The 22,377-nt window shown below is 43.8% G+C and overlaps 1 protein-coding gene across 1 annotated transcript in view; it reads right to left on the bottom strand.

Moving 5' to 3' along the window:
- LOC129712496 (zinc finger protein basonuclin-1-like) overlaps positions 1 to 21,827 on the bottom strand; it is a 75,448-nt gene extending 53,621 nt beyond the window's left edge. The window contains exon 1 of the mRNA XM_055660960.1: positions 21,606 to 21,827. Within this exon, the coding sequence (XP_055516935.1) occupies positions 21,606 to 21,827 (222 nt within the window). The remainder of the gene's footprint in view (positions 1 to 21,605) is intronic.
- Between the last annotated feature and the right edge of the window lie 550 nt (positions 21,828 to 22,377).

Genomic DNA, 22,377 nt, shown 5'->3' with positions numbered 1-22,377 from the left:
ACCTTAATGAGCACATGAGGAAGACATGGAAAAACATAGCAAAACAGATGCAGGAGTAGGCCATTCAGCCCTTCGAGCCAGCACCACCATTCAATGTGATCATGGCTGATCATCTAAAATCAGTACCCCGTTCCTGCTTTTTCCCCATATCCCTTGATTCCCTTGAACTCTCTGCCACAGAGGGTAGTCGAGGCCAGTTCATTGGCTATATTTAAGAGGGAGTTAGATGTGGCCCTTGTGGTTAAGGGGATCAGAGGGTATGGAGAGAAGGCAGGTACGGGATACTGAGTTGGATGATCAGCCATAATCATATTGAATGGCGGTGCAGGCTTGAAGGGCCGAATGGCCTACTCCTGCACCTAATTTCTATGTTTCTATGTTTCTATGATTCCTTTAGCCCTAAGAACTAAATCTAACTCATTCTTGAAATGGTTTGATACAGTGAAAGATGAAATACTGGGAGGAGAATCACAAGGGGCTCAAACATTGACATGGGGCTGGTGGAGCTGAAACAGCAACTCTGGCAGTAAATACCATTCATTCCGTAATACTGTTTAGACACATTCGCTTTTAACAATATGACAAGCCATCTACAGTAACTTCATCTTTACAAATCACTTTGTATTCACCACTTCAATTGGTGCGTTTTTTAAACACACTACGATTACAAGCCAAAGATTTTTTGATTTTTTTTCTGGAAGAGGTACAGATGGTTTTGCAACACAGAAAGTCGCACAGACTTTAAAACAACACCAGGAGTCAAGTTAAAATCTAAGTGTTAACAGTTGCAGCTGTTGGCCCAGGGTCATTCACTCTTCTTTTTGGTGTTTTGAGACAATTACAAATAATTATTTTCTTGTAATGGAAATATAGCATAGAAATAGGAAATAGGTGCAGGAGTCGTCATTTCTGTAGCTGCCGAGAAGATGACGTTTGATGAGCATATGAAGAAGACACAGCAAAACAAAGAAAAATAGGCGCAGGAGTAGGCCATTCAGCCCTTTGAGCCAGCACCACCATTCAATATTGTCATGGCTGATCGTCCAAAATCAGTACCCCGTTCCTGCTTTTTCTCCATTCCCCTTGATTCTGTTAGCCCCAAGAGCTAAATCTAACTCTCTCTTGAATACGTCCAGATATAGTAATAGATATTTATGTTCGATTGTGAATAAAATGACTGAATTGCAGGAGTCTGGCACATTGAGCAACTAATTGTCCCCCATCTAAGGTTCACAATCTAGTAAACTCTTTGATGTTTAATATTAATATCAGAGATTGCTGGGCCGTGCAGATTATTGGCGTTCCACGTTAAATACACAATTACATCTGACATGCCGCATACACATGTCAACAGCTTGTATCCAGATCGCAGCCGAGTATTGTTCACTTTTGCATGATGCATGTCATGAGAACACATATCCTCACACACACACACACACGGCACGATGGAGCAGTGGTAGAGTTGCTGCCTCGCAGCAGCAGAGACCCGGGTACGATCCTGACTACGGGTGCTTTCTGTGCGGAGTTTGCACGTTCTCCCCGTGACCCGAGTGGGTTTACTCCGGGTGCTCTGGTTTCCTCTCACACTCCAAAGGCGTGCAGATTTGTAGGTTAATTGGCTTAGTATAATTGTAAATTGTCCTTTAGTATGTGTAGGATAGCGGTAGTGTGAGGTGATCGCTGGTCGGCGCAGACTAGGTGGGCTGAAGGGCCTGTTTCTGTGCAATATCTCTAAACTAAACTAAACTAAACTAAACTAAACTAAACTAAACTAAACTAAACTAAACATGCCCTAAATCAACCTCCACACACACATTAGTGGTCTACTTCATATACACATGCCCACTCACATACACACATATACAAATAGGTACATGAGCTGCACCATATAGCCAGCATTAAGAGCACCCCCCACTCTACACCCACCCACCCATTGAACCACATCCACGAGTGGTCTACATCTTAAATACATAGACATCCATTCACACACATACTCATGTGTAGGAAGGAACTGCAGAGACTGGTTTAAACCAAAGATAGACACAGAATGCTGGAGTAACTCAGCTGGTCAGGCAGCATCTCTGGAGAGTAGGTATGGGTGACGTTTCGGGTCGAGACCCTTCTTCAGATGTCATACACAGATACTCCCACATACTCACACACATACCATTCTTGCCTGGCATCATACGATCAGCAACACTAAAGCAGATAGCAGTTGTACATTTAGCACTGTTCACCCATTGTAACATGTACATTAGTGCAACTACAAGGTACCTGATCCTCCCTGGGACATCACTCCCCCTCTACATCCATTCAGTCTCTAGACTGGAGGTGAAGTCAAAGCAGCCCAATTGGGTCTTCTTCATAAATGTAGCACAAAAGCTCCTCAATGAGCTAAAGCCCAATTTGTGGTCGCAGTCCAGACCGTCACACTAACCAACCTCCCTTCCATTAACTCCATCTACACTTCACGCTGCCTCGGCAAGGCCAGCAGCATCATCAAGGATGCCACACCCTGGCCACTCCCTCTTCTCCCCTCTCCCATCGGGCAAAAGGTACAGAAGTGTGAAAACGCACACCTCCAGATTCAGGGACAGTTTCTTCCCGGCTGTTATCAGGCAACTGAACCATCCTACCACAACCAGAGAGCAGTGCTGAACTACTATCTACCTCATTGGTGACCCTCGGACTGTGTGGCTTTACCTTACACGAAATGTTTATCCCATATCGTGTATCTGTACACTGTAAATAGCTCGATGGTAATCATGTATTGTCTTTCCGCTAACTGGATAGCACGCAACAAAAGCTTTTCACTGTACCTCGGTACACATGACAAAAAACTAAACTGAACTCTTGAGCCACCTTTCCAGAGACACTGACCAGCCTGATGCTGCCTCCTTTCTCTCCACTATATCAGCCACGTGGTTTCATTCTTCACCTTAAATGGACCTGTAATTTCATTTCCCTTTCAATGGATTATTATTCACGTTGAGCTCCATTTTGGACATTTAATTCAATGGAACGCAACAAAACTGAATCTCTGAAGCAATGTTCAACATCCACGACATCAAACCTCCAACACGGGATGAATTTCTACTCCATTAACTTTTATTGTTGCTTTTGAATTAACCAATTTTGCAATTTGGATTCATAATGGCTGCCCTAGAATATTCCGGATGGTATCTGCACCTCTGCGATTAATTACTGTGGCAAATTAATACAATCTCAGGCCGCTGCTAATGCTCTTGAACCTTTTCAGGAACATCAGAGCTCTAATAAACTAAATTACAGTTCCCAGATCACAGCGTTCAGCTCTGGGTCATTTAACACTGATGGCTTAATTCTACTTGGAAACTAATCTGCTGATAAGATTTAAACCAACTGGCTATCGCTGCTGGTGTTCATTTGCAAGCAACTCCGGAGAAGGGCCTTGACCAGAAATGTCACCCATTCATTCGCTCCAGAGATGCTGCCTGTCCCGCTGAGTTACTCCGGCATCTTGTGTCTACCTTGGGAGGTCATGTTGTAGTTGTATAAGATGTTGGCGAGGCCATATTTAGAGCATTGTGTTTAGTTTTGGGCACTATGTTATAGGAAAGATGTTGTCAAGCTGGAAAGGTTCAGGGAAGATTTACGAAGATGTTGCCAAGACTTGAGTGCCTGAGCTATGGGGGTTGAACAGGCTGGGACTCTATTCCTTGGAGCGCTGGAGGATGAGGGGGATCTTTTAGATGTGTATAAAATCATGAAATGAATAGATTGGGTAAACACACTGAACTCTTGGCCAGAGTAGGAATCATAGGTCTACGGTGAAGGGGGAAAGATTTAATAGGAACCTGAGATGTGACTTTTTTTACACAAAGGGTGGTAGGTGTATTGAACGAGCTGCCGGAGGAGAAAGTTGAGGCAGATGCAATTGAAATGTTTTAGCAGCATTTAGACAGGTACATGGATAGGATAGGTTTAGAGGGACATGGGCCAAATGCAGGCAGGTGGGATTTGTGTTGGTGGGTGTGGGCATGTTGGGCTGAAGGGCCTGTTTTCGCACTATATGAATCTGTGGTGCAATACTTGTTAGCAGAGACTTCTTTAAGAGATGTTGCCATTCTCCAGATATCAACTCCCTCTGGTGGTCAGATGGTCTAGCGATGTAGTGGTCAACCCTCCAAATGACCTCAAAATACAATGCCTTCTCACGACGAGAAGGACATGGTGAGAGATCCTGAACTGTAAGTGTGTTCACACAGCAGAAATAACGGTGGCATTTAAGAGACCTTCAGATAGTCACATGAATGTACAGGGAATAGAGGGATATGAGTCTGAAGAAGGGTCTCGACCTGAAACGTCACTCATTCCTTCTCTCCAGAGACGCTGCCTGTCCCGCCGAGTTGCACCAGCATTTTGTGTCTATCTTCGGGTTAAACCAGTATCTGCAATTCCTTCCGTCACAGAGGGATATGAGTCACGTGAAGGCAGATAGGAGTTGGTGTGGGACTCATGTTCGGCACAATGTGTGCCACAGGGCTTGTTCCTGTGCTGTACTATTCTATGTTCCCTGTGTATGCAAATATTGAGCACTGCTGTTATGACAACTGGTGACATGAAGGATAGAATATTATTCAGGATGGATGTGGAAGCAAGTGCTGCTCTTCACTCAGGGGATACAGGGTTATTATCCAATCATCTTGTTGACCGAGACCGAGTTGGACTTGTTTGGCTCCGTCTTTCGTGCTTGCCCCAATAACGTCAACGTGTGCTCCAATTCCACATGGCCACAATTAACACCCATATTCAGTCCGTCAACTATTGAAAAGGTGTGGAAATAAAATAAATGATTAAGAAGGAACTGCAGATGCTGGAAAAATCGAATGTAGATAAAAATGCCGGAGAAACTCAGTGGGTGAGGCGGCATCTATGGAGCGAAGGAATAGGTGACGTCCTTATCTCCATTGATGCTGCCTCACCCACGGAGTTTCTCCAGCATTTTTATCTACCTTGGAAAGAAAATAACTCTTTCACTTGTAGTTGCAGGAGATTCATCACCAACATTGCTTGCATTTGGAGATCCAGCATGATCATTTTGATCGGTGAGGCAAACCAGAAGTGGTTCCTGATCCAGTCCTGTTTTTATTTTTCATATACACCTCCATGTACCTCACCTGCACCTCCCCCAACCTCATCTACTGTATCCGCTGTTCCAGGTGTCAACTTCTCTACATCGGCGAGACCAATCGCAGGCTCGGCGATCGTTTCGCTGAACACCTCCGCACAGTCCGTCTTAACCTACCTGATCTCCTGGTGGTCCAGCACTTCACCTCCCCCTCCCATTCCCAATCTGACCTTTCTGTCCTGGGCCTCCTCCATTGTCAGAGTGAGGCCCAGCGCAAACTGGAGGAACAGCACCTCATATTTAGCTTGGGTAGTTTACACTCCAGTGGTATGAATATTGACTTCTCTAACTTCAGATAGCCCTTGCTCTCTCTCTTCATTCAACCTCCCCCCCCCCTCCTTCCCAATTCTCCCACCAGTCCCACTGTCCCCACCTACATTCTTTCTTTGTCCTACCCCGTCCCCTGAAGAAGGGTCTCGACCCGAAACGTCGCCAATTCCTTCTCTCCGTAGATGCTGCCTCACCCGCTGAGTTTCTCCAGCGTTTTGTGTCTACCTCCCAAGTATCTGCCCTGTGATGTCTATCAATGCTCCCTTGTCTGAGATCAATGGGTTTGTACAGAAGTCTTGAGGCAAGGAAACACTCATTCAGCATCTGGCGCAGCAGTCCCTGTGGATGTTTGCAAATAAGTACAGAAAGCAGCAAATAATCGTAGAATTGTAGTAACAGTCCAAAGAGATCAGGCAGCAACTAAACGCAGGAGCTGATGACCAATCTGGTGGTGACCCTTCCTGAATTTACCCTGAGAAAGGCTGAAGTGTTGAGATACAAAATGTTAACACTAGTCGATGTCGTCATTCACTTAATTCACGTGGGTGGCGCGGTGGCGCAGCGGTAGAGTGTCTGCCTTGCAGCGCCCGGGACCCGGGTTCAATCCTAACTATGGCTGCTGTCTGTATGGAGTTTGTAAATTCTCCCCATGGCCTGCGTGGATTTTCTCCTCACACTCCAAAGACGTACAGGTTTGTAGGCTAATTGGCTTGGTAAATGTAAATTGTCCCTAGTCTGTGTAGGATAGCGTTAATGTGCGCGGATCGCTGGTCGGTGCGGGCTAGGTGGGCCGAAGGGCCTGTTTCTGTGGTGTAACTCTAAAACTAAAAAAACTAAGACTTGCTCTACATTCATCTATCAACCATTCAATGCTCACACAAGCTAACATCACCACCAACATGGCATGCTCATAAGTTTATACATCAAAGTAGCAGAATTAGGCTATTCAATTTCAGTTTAGTTTATTGTCACGTGTACCGAGGTACAGTGAAAAGCTTTTGTTGCATGCTAACCAGTCAGCAGACAGATAATGCCTGATTACAATCGAGCCATTCATAGTGTACAGATACAGGATAAGGGGATAATGTTTAATGCACGATAGCCAGCAAAGTCAGATCAAAGGTAGTCCGAGGGTCACCAATGAAGTAGATAGTAGTTCAGCACTGCTCACTGGTTGTGGTAGGATGGTTCAGTTGCCTGATAACAGCTGGGAAGAAACTGTCCCTGCATCTGGAGGTGTGCGTTTTCACACCCCCATGCCTCTTCCCTGATGGGATTCAGCCCATCAAGTCTACTCCGTCATCCAATCATGGCTGATCTATCTCTCTCTCTCTAACCCATTCTCCTGCCTTCTCCCACTGGGGCAATTTACGGGGAACAACGCATCTCTGGAGAAAACACAGATTCCAGCACACAGAACTCAGCAAGTCAGGCAGCATCTCTGGAGAATGTAGAGAGGTGACGTTTCAGATCTTTGAAGAAGGATCCTACCCTGAAATGTTCCCTATCCACATTCCCCATACATGCTGCCTGACCCGCTGAGTTACTCCAGCACTTTGTGCTTTACTCAAGATTTCAGCAGCTGCAGTTCCCTTGTGCCAGCACGTGCTTGGGAAGTGGGCGGAAATTGTGAGGAAACCAGGGAGTGGGAACGTGCAAACTCCACAGAGGCAGCACCAAAGGTCAGGATCAAACCCAGATCCCTGGATGTAGTAGTGCTAACTGTTGCATCTCAATGGTGTCCTGTGACTTTGATCTATGTTAACCCCAGTTTTAAACATCACAGGTCTCTCCACTACACTCACTATTGCAACACTCTACAAGTTATACTCCAGGGTGGAAATGGACTGAAGGAAACAAATGCAGCAACATATAAAGAACTCTGAGCATATGGTAACATTTTTAATTCCTATTGTATTCGAATACCAATTCCAACCTATGCAGCTCAGTAACAAACCCGAGGTGACCTGAAATGAGTTATGGTTCCAACTTCTGATTGCACTTTTAAAGGAAATCTTTCACATTTTCTTTCCCTAAATGGATGCAGTAAGATCTAATGACTAAAATACAACTATTTTTCAAGCCACAGGCACGTCATTCTAACTCAATAACAAATTAACTAAACACCTACAAAGGTTAACAGCTAACTTGTAAGGTTAGTGTAAACATCACAATTGGCAATAAAACGTGTTATTTTATGAAATAGTGGCATCAAATTTGCGCCACCATTTATTTCAAGGCTGGCACTCGTTTCCAAAGCAATATTTGCAAATTGTTAGAATGTACAAGAAAGGAAAATCATTTCACAAGTATCCCGACAACAATCCCCTACTAATACCGAATAAGTTGTTTAGTTTAGTTTAGATATACAGTGCGGAAACAGGCCCTTTGGCCCATTGAGTCTGGGCCGGCCAGCGATCCCCGCACACTAAACTATCCTACACACACCAAGGACAATTTACAATCTTTATCGATGCCAATTAACGTACAAACCTGCGCGTCTTTGGGATGTGGGAGGAAACCGGAGCATCCAGAGAAAACCATATGGTCGCAGGGAGAACGTATAAACTCCGTACAGACAGCATCCGTAGCCCAGATCTAACCTCGGCCTCTAGCACCGTAAGGCAGCAACTCTACCGCTGTGCTAATGAAGTCAGTATATAGTTGTATAAAGTTGTGGCAGAGATTGCTTGCTGTGCAAGTTGAAACCATTGAATCCCGTGAGTGATCAATAATAATAATAATAATAATAACTTTATTTATAAAGCGCTTTTAGACAACATCAGTTACCACAAAGTGCTGTACATGGGAAATCAACAAAAAGTTATTACAAACTACTAAAAACCATTAAGACGACAGGACTATAAAAACAGTAAAAAATTAAAAGACATTAAAAGCACTAAAACAGGAACAATGTCTCAGCCAGTGTCGAAAGCCAGTGAATAAAAGTGAGTTTTTAGGGAGGATTTAAAGATGGACAGTGAAGGGGCCTGTCTGATCTGCAGCGGCAAGGTGTTCCAGAGTGCCGGGGCAGCAACAGAAAAGGCTCTATCCCCTCTGAGTTTCCGCTTAGACCTTGGTACCTCAAGGAGCAGCTGATCCGCTGACCTGAGGCACCGGGCAGGAGCATATAGGTGGAGCAGCTCAGAGAGGTAAGGCGGGGCGAGGCCATTCAATGATTTAAAAACAAATAAAAGAATTTAAAAATGAACTCGAAAGTGCACTGGGAGCCAGTGAAGGGAGGCCAAAATTGGCGTAATGTGCTCCCTCTTTCGAGTTCCGGTTAAAAGGCGAGCGGCAGCATTTTGGACCAACTGGAGACGAGCCAACGAAGCTCGTGAGACTCCAGTGTAGAGCGCGTTACAGTAATCCAGCCGAGATGAAATAAAGGCGTGAATTACTGTTTCAGGAGCTGCTGTGGTGACAGATGCACAGGTTAGTGGGAAAGTGAAATCTACCGCTCACCACATTGGACATCGAACAGTACAGCACAGGAATTGGCCCTTCAGCCCACAATGTCCATGCTGAACATGATGGCTGGTTAAACTAATCTCCTCTGTGCGATTAGCTTCTGCAAGAGAAAGGACATGCCCGCGACAGACAGGATTCTTTATGCTTTATTGTTCTGCGTTCTAATCAATGGGGTTGAGAGGGAAAGATAGATCAGCCGTGATTGAATGGCAGAGTAGATTTGATGGGCCGAATGGCCTAATGCTGCTTCTATAACTTATGAACTCGAATCAGAAGGAGTACAGTTGTAAGGGCTCGAAGGGCCGAATGGTCTACTCCTGCACCTAATTTCTATGTTTCTATGTAAGACAAAGAGGCAATCATTTAAAACTGAGCATCTCAGGAATTTCCACTCACAGCGGGTGATGGGTGCTGGAGATGGTGATCGAATGGCGGAGTAGACTCGATGGGTCGAATGCCCTAATTCTACTCCGATGTCTTATAGTCTTACGAGTTCTGTCAGCAGTTTGTATTTAGCTGAGGATTGCAGCATCTGCCGTCTTTCATATCTGTATTATTGGATAGATTGCACATACATTTTCTAGTGGTCTTCCCTGCCTTGATCGGGGTTGATGTATATGCACGTGGTTGTCAATCAAACCATTGAATTATTTACGAAGGAAACTTATATTTGGCCCAATATTTTCTGTACTTTAAACAGCAGAAGCTTTTTTCTCTCTGCATTAATTACACACAATTCCAAAGAGCTCTCCAATGCTAATGTTTCCAGTATCAGCAATTTAAGGAGAAAATGCATCATTTCTTGAATGTTTCAAAGCACATTAGTAGTTGAAAGGTTGGCATTGGAGTGACCAAATCTCTTAGAAGACATGGTTAAGTCTATTAAAAGGCAAAATGAATTAAAATTTCTTGTAGCAATTGATAATGATGGATTAGCTAAATTACTTATAATGTGCTAACACACAAGATATCTCACTTTCCTTTACATTGAGATATTTCCAATATGAAGTTCTGACTATGCATACAACCATTAGAACACCAATAGCAAACCTTTGAAGAATCTCCACCGTCTACCGGGCAACTATCTTGACAAATCACTTCCGAAGCAAAATATAATTTTCATGGTGTGGAAACAAGGACATGTGGATGCTGGTTTACACAATAAGACACAAAGTGCTGGAGTAACTCAGTGGGTCGGGCAGGTGACATTTTAGGACAGGATCCTTCTTTCCTTCTCTGAAGGAGGGTCTCGACCCGAAACGTCGCCTAGTTCCTTCGCTCCATAGATGCTGCCTCACCCGCTGAGTTTCTCCAGCATTTTTTTCTGCCTTAAATACAAGGTACATTTCCACACAGAAGATTGCTACAGACACAAAACGCTGGAGTAACTCAGCAGGACACGCAGCATCTCTGAAGAGAAGAAATGGATGACGTTTTGGGTCGAGACCCTTCTTCAGACGGAAGATTGCTGTGATCAGTAAGGTGACCATTTGCACAGGCGATTCTGACTTTACTGCATGACTGGGTGATTAGAAGGAAATAACACTGACTGCTACTATAACCTGCTGAAACCCTCCAGTTCCTCCTCAGTCTTAATACTTGCATGATCAATACGCTGCCATAGTTAATCAGTGTGGAAATGTCCAACTTCATACTTACTCTTTGACCGTGAATAATTTCATTAAATGAAAATAATTTTGCCAGACATAAAAAAGCTCGAAGATGTGCACATTCCGTAACAATAGACGGTAGAGAACGGGAGCGTGGTTCCGATAATGTCTGTGTACCATCTGGACTTGCTGCTTTTGGCCATGTTGTAACAATTTTGAAGTAATCACCATACAGACCAGACACAAAGTCCCATAAAGCATTACCAAAAACCTTGCCTTTTTTTGATTTCTAACAAGAGCGACATTCAATCCATCACCAGCCATACAACTCTTCTCAGCGTTAGTGCATGTTTCTGTTCAGCGAAGATTACTTGGGGCGATGAGAAGAGTTTCACAAACTGGGCTGTCTGCTTAACACACAAACTTCAAAAGGGAGCGTACTGAATAGTGAAAGGGCCTTGGATAGAGTGGACGTGGAGAGGATGTTTCCACCAGTGGGAGAGTCTAGGACTAAAGGTCACAGCCTCAGAATTAAAGGATGTTCTTTTAGGAAGCCCAGTTGCCGCACCCGCTGAGTTTCTCCAGCATTTTTGTTGCGTCTTCGATTTTCTAGCGTCTGCAGTTCCTTCTTGAACAGTATGGTGAGGATCCTGAACGATCTCCATGCAGCAACTTATCGTAATCAATCTTAGTTTACCAGAGAAAGGCAGTAGTTTACTCGTGCTCCAGTTCACAAGAGATGTAGTTGAGCTGTTAATGTGGACGAGAGGGCAAATGGCAATAAGACTGGGGTTCCCTTGCGGTTTGAGATGATTGCACGCTGATCTTCAGTTGCGATGCAAAGGTGTTTACCACATGATCTTTATCCCAGTTGGAGTAATTGAATATTTTCTACAGGCAGCTCAATACCCCCCTGGAGCCCTCTTGAAGACAGCTCAGTCACCTTAACTCCTTGATGGGACCTTGGAGAAGTGACCTGGCCACTGACAAAGCTTGGAATCATCAAACGCAACTGCAGATAACTTACAAACTAATTTACTACTGGGCTTGGGTGTCTAGGGTTAGACACACACACACACACACAATAGGAAAAGTAGATTTCAGTAGGAAGGAACTGCAGATGCTGGTTTAAACCGAAGATGGACACAAAAAGCTGGAGTAACTCAGCGGGATGGACAGCATCTCTGGAGCGAAGGAATGGGTGACGTTTCAGATCTGAAGAAGGGTCTCAACCCAAAACGTCACCCCTTCCTTTCCTCCAGAGATGCTGCCTGCCCTGCTGAGTTACTCCAGCTTTTTGTGCCCATCTTAAGCAGAGTTCAATGCTGATTGATTCATAAACGAGGCATTTAAACGTCAACATATTTGGGGCTCATTTGGCTTGTAATACTAAAAATGCAGTTCGTACAACTTGTAAAATGTATTCCAGATTCTCCATGTGTGCGACACACATGTGGTTGGAAGTCCCCAGACACATGGAGTGATGACAAGTGTTTGTGCATTCGGGACTTGCAAACAGCAAGGTTCCATCACATGGAAAAACCCCAAACCAGAATACCGAGACATGCACGGCGGCAGGAATTGTAGCAGCCCAGCTATATCTGGTCGACTGCTGTGAAAACTAAGACATTGATCTTCTGACATCCAGATCCTCCAAGTAGAGACACAAGGAACTGCAGATGCTGCCCCTGTTTTGCCTCTTTAGCCAGAGGTTGGCATCATTTTGTATTGAGACTGTTCTGCAGGGATTTAGTTTAGTTTAGAGATACAGCGCAGAAACAGGCCCTTCGGCCCACCGAGTCCGCACCGACCAGCGATCCCCGCTCATTAACACGATCCTACACACACTGGGGACAATTTACACATACACCAAGCCAATTAACCTACAAACCTGTACGTCTTTGGAGTGTGGGAAGAAACCGAAGATCTCGGAGAAAACCCACGCAGGTCACGGGGAGAACGTACAAACTCCTCCTCATTTCCTTCCTAAAAGTGCTCCTTTAATTCTGAGGCTGTGACCTCTGGTCCTAGATTCTCCCACTAGTGGACACATCCTCTCCACATCCTCTCCCCCCAAGCCTTTCACTATTCTGTATGTTTCAATGAGGTCCTTGTGCCCATAGCCCGTGCAATGCCAATGCAGTCACTCACAATACCTTGAAACATAGAAAATAGGTGCAGGAGTAGGCCATTCAGCCCTTCGAGCCAGCATCGCCATTCAATCTGATCATGGCTGATCATCCAGAATCAGTACCCCATTCCTGTTTTTTTCCCCCATATCCCTTGATTCCATTAGCCCAAAGAGCTAAATCTAACTCTCTCTTGAATACAGTACATCCAGTGAATTGTCAAGTCAATTTTATTCGTCACATACATATACGAGATGTGCAGTGAAATAAAAAGTGGCAACGCTTGCAGTTGGCCTCCATTGCTGTCTGGGTTTCATGAGGTTTACTGCCAGGGCACTGCTTGCCATAAAGGCAGCTGCCCCCTTGCCTTGTGCCTTTAACATGCCTTTTGTGCTGCCCTTGAATGTCTCGGCCACTGTGCCTTAGGATAGGGGTTAATGGGGCGTGTCCATGTTGGAGTGTGTGTGTGTGTGTGTGTGTGTGTGAACATTATATCAGGCAAACAAAAATGTGACTTGTTTCGATTTCACAGTGAAGTGGTTTACAAATTAGTCTTTCACACATATAAACATCAGTCAGATAAATGCAAGCTAACAGGATTATAATACAATGGTAGCACTTGAACCAACAAGCAACAAACCCGAGCTAACGCAAAGGGAGTCTTCTTCCTCACACGTTCGCTTGGGATGGGGTGTCATGATCTGCCTCCTCTGGACCATTTAGAATGCAAGGGCAAGTTTCCATCATTGACCGGCCTGGCCTGTCCCAGGTTTGGGCATGAAGTCTGGCCGATTGGATCTTTGAAGTTTTCATTCAATGGAAACTGTCACTTCCATCATGTATCTGCACACTGCGACTGGAACAAATGTAATCATGTATTGTCTTTCCACTGATAAGACACAAAAAGCTAGAGTAACTCAGCGGGACAAGCAGCATCTCTGGAGAGAAGGAATGGGTGACGTTTCGGGTCGAGACCCTTCTTCACGTCACCCATTCCTTCTCTCTAGAGATGCTGCCTGTCCCGCTAAGTCATTCCAGTTTTTGTGTCTATCTTCAGTTTAAAGCAGCATCTGCAGTTGCTTTCTACACATTGTCTTTCCGCTGACTGGTTAGCACACAACAAAAGCTTTTCACTGTACCTTGGTATACATGACAATAAACTGAACTAACTTTCCAACTGCCTGGCCCATTGCATCTTAATAGCTACATCACTTAATATTTGAAAGTGTTTAAGAAATTATTTTTAAATGTCTGACAATCCACCATCCCAGTTTTACGTAGCGTTGTCAAGAGATTAGTCCTCAGTTCCTAGGTAGACAAAAATGCTGGAGAAACTCAGCGGGCGAGGCAGCATCTATGAAGTGAAGGAATAGGTGACGTTTCGGGTTGAGACCCTTCTTCTGACTGATGTGCAGGTGGTGGGGGGGGGGGAAGAAGAAAGGAAGAGGAGGAGACAGTAGACTGTGGGAGAGCTGGGAAGGGGAGGGGAAGGAGGGAGAAACCTTCGCTCCATAGATGCTGCCTCACCCACTGAGTCTCTCCAGCATTTTTGTCTACCTTTGATTTTTCCAGCATCTGCAATTCTTTCTCAAACAATCCTCAGTTCCTGACGACCCGGGTGGGAACCTGCAGGGTTAACAGGCTGAGTCAAGCATTAATTAATCAGTGGGAACAAAGCTTGTGAACTGTTGTTTGACAAACATGAGCAAGAAACCACAGGGCCTGAAGAAGGAGAATTTATCTACAATTGAGCAGTTGGCTGCGATACCTTCAGCACGGCACTGATATCCACATGCCCTGACACTGGCCATTGGATCAGAATAGTTTGGGTGCTTTGGCACTGGGGGCAGGGATCACTTGGGTTTTCCTGGAGTGCGCAGTGCAGCCCGACCTCAAGTAATTTGTTCACCAGTCCTGAGGAACGCCAGCACATGATCCCACCCACTCCTGATAGACAATACTATGGAATTCCCAAATATTGGACATCATTGCAATCAAAGCTGGGGAGTGAGGGTGTAGATCCTCAGATGTTTAAAATATAATAACTTCTTGAACACTATCTCATATTTATATTAATACAAGTAAACCCTCGCAATAACTGTCGCAATACAATGCAATTCCCTGCCACAGGAGGCAGTTGAGGCCAATTCACTGGATGTTTTCAAGAGAGGGTTAGATTTAGCTCTTAGGGCTAACGGAATCAAGGGGTATGGGGGGGGAGAACGGGGAACGCCGTTCAAAAGCAGGAACGGGATACTGATTTTAGATGATCAGCCATGATCATACTGAATGGCGGTGCTGGCTCGAAGGGCTGAATGGCCTACTGCTGTACCTATTTTCTATGCTCTCTAGATAGTGAATTTTGGTTATCGATTCCCGCTACACCAGCCCCCACATCCAACAGTTACCCGGTGAGCTGGCACCGCGCAGCAGGAGCCTCCGGTTATGGGAACAGAGAGATCGGGCTCATTCCCGGCGCACAGCGTGTGGGACAGGGGTCTCTGCTGCTCCGTGAATTCCCACTGGCTTTACCCCCCCCCCCCCCCCCCCCCGTGCTGTGTCTTCCCTCTGCGCCTCAAGTTAAATTTCACCCTCATTTCTCGGTTACAGCAGCCAATTGGCAATAACAGACACCACCCTCCTTCGCCACCAACGGTACATTATTGCCCGGGTTTACAGTGCTAAAGTGCGATACACGAGGCAGTTGGAAGAGACAGTTTATAATCGAATGAAAACTTCCAGCCAGAGTTTGTAATGGACTATAGGATGGGCCGGGACGTGGGGCTGATAGAAACTTGCCTATACATTCCTGGTGGAATATAAAGGCTATCAAAATATTCATACACAGTTAAAAGGATATTAATAATATTACGACCCATACAACTGAAGTATGTTCACACCCCAGACAATATTACAAACTTATTTAACAATAATTATTGCATCATATTATGTTGATTGATGTATTTGTACCTTCAGAGAAAGGATAGTTCTCATGAAGAAATATTAAGTGAACATAATGGGCTTGAACTGCTTAGGCAGTAAACATGTATTCAATTTAGAATTTAAATGTAATGTAAAAAAAAAATAAAAGTCTGTCTACCAACTTGTAAATACACCATGAAAGATCTGTGTTGGGTTCTGAAACAGTTGCCAAACCAGAATTAATAAAAAGAACACAATACCACCGCTAGTCCAGGGTAATTTTAGAAAATGTAATCCAGCATTGTAAATTTGTAACGAGTGGAATAAATCATGTGTGTGAGAAGGAACTGCAGAAGCTAGTTTAAACCGAAGATAGACACAAAAAGCTGGAGTAATTCTGCCGATCTGACATTAAAGTTTGATTGAATTTTACTGGCCTTATCTTGCACTAAAGGTTATTCCCTTATCGTGTATCTGTACATTGTGAATGGCTCGATTGTAATCATGTATTGTCTTTCCGCTGGCTTCTTAACACGCAACAGAAGCTTTTCACTGTACCTCGGAACATGTGACAATAAACTAAACTAACTAACTAAGCAAGCATCTCAGGAGAAAAAGAACAGGTGATGTTTTGGATCGAGATCCTTCATCTGAGAGTCAAGGGAAAGGGAAACGAGAGAAATAGACGGTGTAATAGAAAAAATGGATGAAAGATATGCAAAAAATTAACGGAGAGGCCATTGTTAGCTGTGGGCTTGGTGAAAACTAGTTACAGACAATGAAACTAACCAGGGCGACAGTGAAACTAGTACACCGACGTGGGTGGGGGAGGGACGGAGAGAGAGGGGATGCAAGGTTTACTTGAAGTTAGAGAAACCAACACACATACCGCTGAGGTGTGAGATTCCCAGGCGAAATATGAGGTGCTATTCCTCCAATTTGCGTTTGACCTCACACTGACAATGGAGGAGGCCCAGGACAGAAAGGTCAGTGTGGGAATGAGAATCACTCCCTAAATCCATGATCCATTAAACCGTGGTGTTGGTCTGTAAACTATTTAAAGGATGCTTTAGTAACTTGACATCTAACCAGGCACAGTGTGCAGTTATTCACCTGCGGCATGGTCTTTTCTTTAAATGGGAGTTAAGAGCGGGCAATTCATTTTCTGCAACGGATTTTCAGCTTAAAGTAACTAGGTTCTGAACACAAGCAATTCATTATAATTTTCAAGCACACAGCGTTCTAGCCTTCACTTTGCGCAACGCACTAGGAATAATTTGAGGCAATCCTAACTCATTTAGTCATAGCAATATTTTAAACAAAAGGGATTTTGAAACGATTACATCACAAGCTAATGAAGTGCCTTCAATTAAAAGAGGTTCTCGTGCAGAAGAATGTCATTTCTGGAGATCATTGGTCTGCATTAAATGATAATTCAAATGCTGTTTAGGTCTTTTAACTTTGCAGCAGCTTTGAAATAGACACCTCCACAAAGATTGATACATTGGCAGGAAACAAAGTATTCGAAGTACATCCAAACGCTGAGGAGTAAAATTCCCGAGCAAAGCAAAAATTATTCAGAATGTGCAAGCTTTAAAACTCGCATGATTTAAGAGAAAGAAACAAGTAAAACAAGCAGAGATACGGAGTCTGAAGAAGGGTTCCGACCCGAAACGTCACCTCTCCACGTTCTCCAGAGGCACTGCCTCCAGCTGAGAGACTCCAGCACTCTGTGTCCTTTTGAATATAATCAAAACCTTGCTTTCAGAGTGGTATCAGAAACAAGAGCATTGTTTTAGGGTGAGAGGTAGGAGATTTAAATGGGATCTTTGAGGGGTACGTTGTATATGCAAGGAGTGGTTGATAATGGAAATGTTCTTCCACAGGGGGTGTTACTGTTTAAGTGGAATTTAGACCAACACTTAAAATGGTGAAGCACAAAATTTGGCCCGAATGCTGGCAAATGGGCTTAGTGTCGATGGGTAAAAAGGTCGGTGTGGATATGGTGAGCATAAGGGCTAGTCTCTGTGCTGTACAACACTATGGAAAACGGATATAGAATATAGTAGATTTCCAATGCAGTTTGAATCAAGTCAAGGGTGTTGTCATGTGTTCCAGATAGAACAATGAACACAATGTAGCAGCACAACAGAATATGTAAACATAATACACTGTAAATATAATTATCACCACTAACACTGGAAATATAATAAACAAGAAACAAATGCTGTTGCACATACACATGCACATGCTCATACACACACACACACACACACAATAGACAATAAACAATAGGTGCAGGAGTAGGCCATTCGGCCCTTTGAGCCAGCACTGCCATTCAATGTGTTCATGGCTGATCATCCACAATTAGTTCCTCATTCCTGCCTTCTCCCCATATCCCTTGATTCCACTATCTTTAAGAGCTCTATCACACACACGCGCACACACACGTGCACACACACACACGCTCACACACGCAATCACACATGCATTCTCACACACACACACACACACACACACACTCACACACACACACACACACACACACACACACGCACACACACACACGCACACACGCACACACGTACACGCACATTCTCACACACACACACACACACACACACACACACACATGCACACATGCACACATGCACGCACACACATACACTCAACACATATAGTCACACACACATATTCGCACACACATATTCCCACACACATTCACACTCACACACACACACACACACACGCACACACACACACGCGCACTCACACACGCACATTCACACACACACACATATTCACACACACACACACACACACACACACACACACACACACACACACACACACACACACACACACACACACACACACACACACACACACACACACTCACACACGCTCACACACAATAACAGCCCCTGTTAGCATTGAAATATTTACAAATGCTTGAAGGAGGTGTCCATTTCAAAGAACATGGGAAGACATCTCTGTGATCTAACTTAAATGCCAGACCAATCTGAAGGTGTAAAAGCTGCCAGATCCTGCATAGTGTGTACTTGTGCAATCTCAAGTCATTGTAGGTCACAGTATCTAAAGTGAGAGTTAGCAAAGATGCCGGATGAAAGAGGCCCGCGGTGTAGCTGGCTGATAAAGTGGATGGAACATCAGCCAGCATTGTAAAATCCATTGTATTCTGACCTCATCCCTGGGGCAGGTGAGAGGGAGCTTGACCCTACACCTGAGCAACAGCACGCAACAAAAGCTTTGCACTGTACCTCGGTACACGTGACAATAAACTAAAACTTAACTGATGATGTTTTTTACACCTGGCCAAGATGAGTTCTTGTGCTGCTAACACTGTCGTCCAAATATGTTCTCTTGCAGTGACAAATGCACCTAAAGTACAAAGTCACCTTTTGTTCAAAAAATACCTCCAACAGATACTGCCTGACCTGCTGAGTTACTCCAGCACACGGCATTTTACCCAAGGTTCCTGCATCTGCAGTTCCTTGTGTCTCCTCTTTAAAAAGAGATGTAATTAGTGTGGGTATATAGAGAGTTAAGAGGACAGGAAGCAATCTATCCGAGATTTATTATGTTCACAACCTTCAGTAGAATTACTGCCTGCAATTCTGCTGGCCACAGTGTGTTCTTGAGGGTGCAAAACCATTTAGTTTCAAGCCTAGTTAAGCTAAATTCTTCAATGTAAAACATCATGCACTGGGCAGCTGGTCTACATGGGCTCCAGTAGTAAGGAGGCTTAATGTTGATAGTTATTGCTATAGGTTATACTGGAGCAAGGTGCCCTAGTTGATACAGTAAATCAGTGGTTTACAAAACAAAGCTATGTAACCTTGCCTCAAACATATGTTATCTTGCAAGATGTGATTCACCACAATAAGTAGCAGCTTGTGAATCACAGCCAGCTCACTGTAGGTCAGAGGCAAAAACAGTTAGCGTGGCGATTTTACGCGGAAAGATCAATGTAATAGCAATAAGGGAAAAGTAAGAGCAGATGGGAAAATAACAGTAATAATGGCAAAGGAACAAACATGGCAAGGCTACCTGCAAATGCACATTTAATATAATGTTAAGAAACTATTTTGAAAGTGTGTGCTAAACATCCAATAGGAATGTTACCTCTTCCCATAATAAATGTCGTATCTATTGATATGGAACACATTTGGATGTGTATATTATATCCTCTATTCTAAAAAATAAATCAAATTTAACATTACATTTTAATAGAAAATATAGACACTAAATCTGAATAATGCATCATCAAGGTAGATTGATGATCTTAGATTTTAACAATGTTTTTTTTATCCCATTCTTCCTCTCTAATGACATTATGTCTTTTCACTGAGATCATGTACAACTGTCAAAGTGGTTTCTCACACATCGTTCCAAATTGTCCACAATTTTTGCAAAGAGTTTATAACTGAATATGAGACGTGTAGAAGAATTAAACGGGGCTGCAGCCTATGTGCGGCACGTATTCTGTGAAGAATTTTATATTTTCGCTCCCTTTCATTTGCAGCTTCTCACTTCTTTTTTTATTGATTTGCCGTTTCAGTGCAACGTTGCAACTGTAGAAACGGCACATTTACAGGTAATTGGCTCCTCATCCGTGGCTCGTTTTAAAAACCACACCAAACATTCTGCTTTCTCTTAAGGCCCACGATCTTTTTAAAGTAACTTTGATCATGGTTCAAACTACAGTCTACAACCCGCCTCAATCATCAGTTGCCTTTGATTTTTAGCCATTTCACAGTTAATACATTGGATAAATCTTAGGGGTGTGAAGGAATCAAATGGATAAGAGGAAACATTTGATTTCTCTGGACTATTACAATGAATATGATCAAGGACATGTTTTGAAATTATGATTTAAAGACAGCATTAAAAAATCTTGTTCTCAATTCCATTGGATTTTATTGGTAATAATGGTTTGCAACATTTAAAACAATATTCTATCTAGTGTTGCAGTCTGAGTAATTCCTTTATTGGGTTTCGCAATGATGCAAGTTCATATATTTGCTATTTAATTAATCCATCACACTACAGTTTGTGTTTGGGAGTATTTTAATTGTTTCATAATTTTATAGCCTGCTAATTGTCAGGCGTGCAGTAGAGAGATACCAGTGTGGAACCCTACAGACATTTACTCTCCCTTGTATCAAAGGGCAGCTCTCTCCATCAACTCCTGCAAAAATGCCTTTAACAATATCATTTAATAGCATTCAACCAACGGGGCTCTTTACACCTGAACCTACATCTGTAATACCGCGCTCTGGCTTAGCTGCGATCCATTTATTTAAGTAGGGCCGTAAAACTATGCATATTAAATTAAATTAGAGCTGCAGGTATAACAGATGCAACAGTTTTGAAGGAACAGATGGCGGTTCAAAGTTGCACGCTAAATAAAAGTTTAACACTTTTAGCTCGACCTGCAATTATTTTTTTTTAAAAGGCAAGAGGACTATTACGAGATTTTATTTTTCAACGTAATTAAAACTCGAGCTTCCAGCCAGAAGTTAAACTTTGTGAATTAAACACCTTGAGCGGGTAACAGTAGTTACAGGCAGCGTGGAGTTACTGGCGAATCTGGTGTGTTGTTGCTGGTGGACTGACGGCCAAACTTCACCCTCAATCCAAGAGGGAGGTTTAAATAAAAGGCGATAACTAGCAAATGCTACAAAATAAAATATTCAATGCAAGGTAGGAAGGAACTGCAGATGCTGGTTCATACTGAAGGCAGACACAAAATGCTGGAGTAACTCAGCGGGACAGGCAGCGTCTCTGGAGAGAAGGAATGGGTGATGTTTCGGGGTCGACACGCTATTTCAGACTGATCTCGAGGGGTCTCGACCCCCTACGACCCCCATTCCTTCTCTCCAGAGATGCTGCGTGTCCCGCTGAGTTACTCCAGCACTTTGTGTCTATCTTCGCTTGTCACATGCGTTCTGTACAGTGACTTGTCGCTGCCGCTGGAGAAGGTTGAAAAGCAAATATTTAGTAAAGCACCCAGCTGTAGTAGTGATGTGGCCACAGTGGGCGCGGATCAATGGGAATAAACGTGTTATTGCACAGCGCATCAGAAAGTTCGCTGCGAGCAATGTGCTGATTAATATCAGATCCCCTTCTTCCCAGACTCTTGATGATCTTGTCACATCTGGCGCGTCCGTGGGCCAGGGACAGCGCTGTGCTGAGGCGAGGCTGCCGGGGACAGCAGGCTACGCTCCTCATGCGCTATCATCGCAGCTAATGAAGCTGGCTGTCCCGCTAGTCGGCCAGAAAAGACACATCTGTACAGATGTATAAGAAAATACACATCTATACACACACGCGCGTATATATACACACACGTATACACACACACACACAGTATACGCATACACACACACACATATATATATACACACACACACACGTATATACACACAACGTATAACACATATATATACACACACACATATACACACACACGTACACACACACGTATATATATATATATATATTAATATAAACACACTCTTATATATACACACATAGACACACACACACCTATATACACACTTACACACGTAGACATATACACAGACACACACACACACACCTATATACACACTTACACGCACACACACATACACACACACACACACCTATACACACACTTACACGCACAGACACGCACGTATACATATACACACACACACACAGAAAGAACATCTTGCCCCAAAGGCCTCCCGTACAATGGAGGCAGGACAAAAGTGTGAAGTTTCTCGGCTGGGCAGTG

Source organism: Leucoraja erinacea, chromosome 33 (genome assembly GCF_028641065.1).
Source record: "Leucoraja erinacea ecotype New England chromosome 33, Leri_hhj_1, whole genome shotgun sequence".
NCBI classification, from domain to species: Eukaryota; Metazoa; Chordata; class Chondrichthyes; order Rajiformes; family Rajidae; genus Leucoraja; species Leucoraja erinaceus.
This window is presented reverse-complemented; position numbering and strand designations above follow the sequence as displayed.